The sequence below is a fragment of the Salmo salar genome, chromosome 13 (assembly GCF_965601325.2).
Source record: "Salmo salar chromosome 13, fSalSal1, whole genome shotgun sequence".
NCBI classification, from domain to species: domain Eukaryota; kingdom Metazoa; phylum Chordata; class Actinopteri; order Salmoniformes; family Salmonidae; genus Salmo; species Salmo salar.
Window position 1 is genome coordinate 44,785,001 of NC_138303.1, and position 5,000 is coordinate 44,790,000.

At 46.4% G+C, this 5,000-nt stretch overlaps 1 protein-coding gene across 4 annotated transcripts in view; it reads right to left on the reverse strand.

Moving 5' to 3' along the window:
* The window catches only part of l1cama (L1 cell adhesion molecule, paralog a), a 79,806-nt gene that overhangs the window by 39,802 nt on the left and 35,004 nt on the right, over positions 1-5,000 (reverse strand). For 2 of the 4 annotated variants that reach the window (XM_082960121.1, XM_082960122.1), the window contains 2 exons: positions 2,978-3,057; positions 2,673-2,837 (listed from right to left, as the gene is read on the reverse strand). In XM_082960121.1, coding sequence (XP_082816247.1) covers positions 2,673-2,811 — 139 coding nt within the window. In that variant the 5' untranslated portion in view covers positions 2,812-2,837; positions 2,978-3,057. Of the gene's footprint in view, positions 1-1,093; positions 1,193-2,672; positions 3,058-5,000 lie in introns of those variants that run through there. The other 2 variants (XM_082960120.1, XM_082960123.1) reach the window with 2 other exon arrangements.

Consider the following 5,000-nt stretch of genomic DNA (forward strand, 5'->3'; position numbering starts at 1 on the left):
TTTGGTGTGTGGCCTGGACATCTGTGATATATTTTTTCCAATTTCTCTACCCGCTGAGTCCGACTGTATTGTATTGGAATAGAGGTCAATGGTACTTGTTGGTTGGGTTCTGATTTGACTCAATGAAAGAGGCAGGTCTAGTTTCACAGGTATATTTACATTGTGGAACATAGGTAGGTAAGTGGGCAGGAGGGCAGGGAATGGAGGGAGCAAGAAATTGGGAGATGGAAGGAGAAACGGAGGGAACGTTAGAGAGGAGAGACGGAACAAGAGACAGAGGGAGAAATAGGTAGAGATGGTGGGAGCAAATTATTAAAGGTCAAGGACAGGGAGGGAGACAGAGAGAGGGATGAGAGAGTGATGAGAGAGAGAGAGAGAGAGAGAAAGAGAGAGAGTGACTTAAATGATAGATTCCCTAGTGGCAGAGGTAATAAGGCTGTTTCTCAGCTGATCACATTTGTGTGGAAGCTGCTGCAGGCGCTGCAGTGCTCCATTATTGGAAGAAGCACAGTTAGGTCACACTTGTTTTAGCGGTTACACTTGTTTTAGCGCGGTCACACTTGTTTTAGCGGTCACACTTGTTTTAGCGGTCACACTTGTTTTAGCGGTCACACTAGTTTTAGCGATCACACTTGTTTTAGCGGTCACACTTGTTTTAGCGGTCACACTTGTTTTAGCGGTCACACTTGTTTTAGCGGTCACACTTGTCTATTGTTTCCCTCTCCCTTATCCACTTGTTTCTTTTCCATCCTCTCTTTTAAGCCCCCCTTTCTTTGATCTGACAACACTAGCCCCATTTTAGAGACAGGCGTGCCTCTTTCCCTCCATCTCCTCTTAATTCCTGTAGGTATCACCCTCCTCCAGGAGGGAGCAAACAAGACTACGGCACATATAGACTCACTGAAGTGAAGAAGCCACAGTAACGCTAGATTCATTAAGGTGCAGTGCGACGCCGAGGGTTTGTATTGTGTTCGCTGTGTTTGCAGGAGTCATGATCATCTTCCTCATATTGAAAGTGTTTACTGTAGGGCTCTTGCTGCACTTCTACAAACAGAAATACCACACATCAAGCAGAAGGAAGTGAAACACTTACATTCATTTATTTGGTCTATTAGTCCAGAGCGGCAGAGCAGCAAGAGAGCGAGGGAGAGAAAAGGAGAAAGTCTGTTAGATAGTCAACACAGTCTGGCAGGAAATGACAGAGAGAGGAAAAGACAGACAGACAGAGTGCCTGGACTTAGCTACCGCACAGTGCACATCTGCACGTGCCCTCACTTGCTCTGCAAATTCCCCATTTCAAAATGGGATAATTGATGATTAAACAACAGTTACCACCCATGGGCTATAAAGCTAGTCGAGTGCAATGTTCGGTCAATGTTTTTGTTGTTGTTTGGCCGATGAATTCAGATGTGGATGGTGTATTGATTGTGGTGACCGTGTCAGTGACTCTCACTGACATTAGAGAGGCTCATTAATTCAACAGGAGACACCTTGACCTTTACAATCCCCGCAATCTGGTCCCCCCCCCCTCCTCCTCTTCCTCCCCCTCCTTTTCCTCTTCATCCCGCTGTTACTATTCAACCTGCCTCTCCTCCTCCCCCTCTCCATCCTACACTCCTCTTCCTCCTCATCGTAACCCTCCTCTCTTACTGACACCTTAATTCTGAGGGGGAGCTTTAATGCTTTTCATCACTGTCAAACTGTGTGTGTGTGTGTGTGTGTGTGTGTGTGTGTGTGTGTGTGTGTGTGTGTGTGTGTGTGTGTGTGTGTGTGTGCGCGCGCGCGCGCATATAGGAGTGATACGTCTGTTAGAGTGGGTGAAGGTCTGAGTGAGTCATTGATCCATGACTTTGATGAATAACAGAACAACATCAGCAGCCGTAGCAACAAACACAATTCTTTGTCTAACTCCCTCTGTCTCAAATGGCACTATATAGTGCACTCGTTTGGACCGGGGCCCATAGGGTTCTAGTCAAAAGAAGTGCGCTATAAAGGGAATACAGTGCCATGTAGGATGCATCCACAAAGTCTGCTATTAAAGCAAAGCTGTAGGACACTCTGAATCAATTTCTCTGCAGTCCCACAAACTCAGCTGTTTTTTAATGCTCGGATATTGCGTTGAGTGGGAGGGGAGGAGACAACTCTGACCCATCGCCTGCCTTCTGTGTTTGTTTGTGTGTGTGTGTGTGTGTGTGTGTGTGTGTGTGTGTGTGTGTGTGTGTGTGTGTGTGTGTGTGTGTGTGTGTGCGTTCGTGCGTTCGTGCGTGCGTGCATTTGCGCCTGCTTTTTCTGTTGTATAACTCAATTCCCTACTGAATTACCCTGGCCCTCCAATCCATAATTTGATTTGCACTAAGGAAACCCGATGAATAGAATGACTAATAAATTAGTTGAGGTAATCAATTCCAAAGTAAATAGACAAAGTATGCATACAATATAACCACAGACTGAACGCCCAAAGCCTCATAACCACATTGTTAAAGATGCAGATAGAAATGCCATGGAAAGAACTTAGAATCCAGTCTCTTCTGCTCTGTACACTACATTTCTATCTGCAATACTGATGAGTGTGACGACCTAGTGAGGACATCTCAGTCATTATTTAACATTATTATGAGCAGCGACTGTACAAGTACATTGACGTGTGAATTAAGTTAAGATGGTGTACTCACAGTTGGGAGGTATGTGTATAGCTGCTTGGCTGAGCTGAGGAGTGTGGGATAGGAGGAGGGAGAAGAGAGGGAGAAGGAGGAGGAGGAGAGGGGTGCGTCGCCCCCTACTGCCAACCTGCTGTCGCTGCGTGCGAGGCATTGCTCACTGTCCCATCAAAGTCCCACCTGCTCAACACACACAAAACGCACACAGAGGGCGATCGGGGACACACTCCTGCAGAGCGAGCGTGTGTATCAGCCCTCTCTCTCTCTCTCTCTCTCTCTCTCTTTCCCTGTCGTCACACCCACTCTTCCTTTTCTTCTACCTTGTTTCCTTTTGCTTTCAGCCTCTCTCTCTTTTCTCGCTCTCTTTCGCTCAGGTCCACGCCCTCCCGCTGTCTTCCGTCTGAAAGATAAAAGAAGGGGGGAGCAGGGAGGGAGGAGAGGAGAGGGTGGGGCATGTGTCAGAATGAGAGACAAATTACCCTGGACCATGTGGTCAAAAACTAGAAAGAGCCAGGCAGAGAGCTAACACACACACACATACACGCACACACATGCACACAAACACACACACACAATAAATAAAAAGATGAGCGAGACCAAACATATTCATTTCTATAAAGAGAACTAGCAGTAATAAAAAAAGCACATTTAGGTAATTGTTCCATAAGGGACAGTGGTCAGCCAGGGAAACAGATGGAGTCAACAGCACAATACGAGGGTGAACTACCAGACAGTCCAAGAGACCATATGGAGCCGAGACAACAGAGGTAAATAGATGAAGCGTCACATCCGACAATAGACAGAAGACGATTAGCTAACTAAAAAGGCATTTGTAATTAGACAACGTTTCTGGAGCTCTATTCAAATGTGAAGAACTCAAGTGTCTAGGCTACGCCTGTAGCTGTGCGGTGACAAGCGTGTGGTAAACAGGAAGACACAAAATAAAACAGAACGACGTGGCTAATTGACAACGATTTAGATTGAGTGGTTGAGCTCTATTGAAAGACTCAAGACTGCCCTCCCTGATTGTGATGGTGATAAGTAGCTGTTAAAGAGGCTATCATCAGTCATGTTGTGGAGGCAAGGAGGCCACACAGTCTCTCCATCTGTACCCTCGGCAGCCCAGTAGACCCACACAGAGCCACAAAGCATGGCCTACTTTCCACTGGCACCACAGTCCACTGTCTGATTGTTGAACTAGGCTCAAGAGGAAGTACAATAGATTGTTGGATTGTTATTTGCTACAGTACAACAGTACGTCGTGACAACGGAAAGGCACTGAGAGACAGGAAGCAAAAGCTACAGAATTATAGGGAGACATTGGCCTTGTTACCAAGCCAGGCAACAGTGTGTGTGTGTGTGTGTGTGTGTGTGTGTGTGTGTGTGTGTGTGTGTGTGTGTGTGTGTGTGTGTGTGTGTGTGTGTGTGTGTGTGTGTGTGTGTGTGTGTGTGTGTGTGTGTGTGTGTGTTTTGGCACCTACAACCCACTGTTAGCTGGCAAAGCCAAACTAGAGTGATGGGCGACCTTGGGGAGAGGGGGAAGGTTGGAGGGTGGTACAGAGAGAGGGGGCGAGAGGAAGTGAAGGAAGAGAGGAGACGGGGGGAGAGAGAAAGAGAGAGGGCAACCCTTGTTGAGAGGAGAGAGGAGAGGGGGAAGATGGTGAAGGAATAGTAATTAGTATTCTCTTTTATCTTCTCCGGTAATGGCTGCTGGTCAGTCAGTCACACTGACGCAGACGACGGGCTCATTGTAACAGCTGCAATGGTATTAATGGAACGGTATCAATCCAACACACAGAAACCATATGTCTGATACCATTCCATTCATTCCGTTCCAGTCATTACAATAAGCATGTCCTCCAATTTTTCCTCCCACCATTCTCCACTGACACGATTCAACAATATCTGGCAACGAAAGAAAAAGACTAGGTAAAACATTTCAGGGATTCCAAGCACTAAGAAAATAACTGAGAAAGAATGGACTCAACAATGTCTGTGAAAAGCATTTTAACTCCAAACTCTGAGTGCATACATCGAAATCAACTGAGAAAGACTACGTTTTAAATAATGGAACAACAATTAGAAGTGAAACACACCCAATAAGTCAGTTTAAACTAATAGCATCAGGGGTAAATGGTCCATTAGAGAGTCACCTATCAGTCCTACAACGGCTAGGGAATGACAGAGTGGGGGGAGGAGAGAGAGACAACAGGAGGGGGGATGGGAGGAATGGAGGGGTGCAGTGTGTGTGTGTGTGTGTGTGTGTGTGTGTGTGTGTGTGTGTGTGTGTGTGTGTGTGTGAGAGTATTGGCTCTACACGCCACTGTTAACTGGCAACGCCAA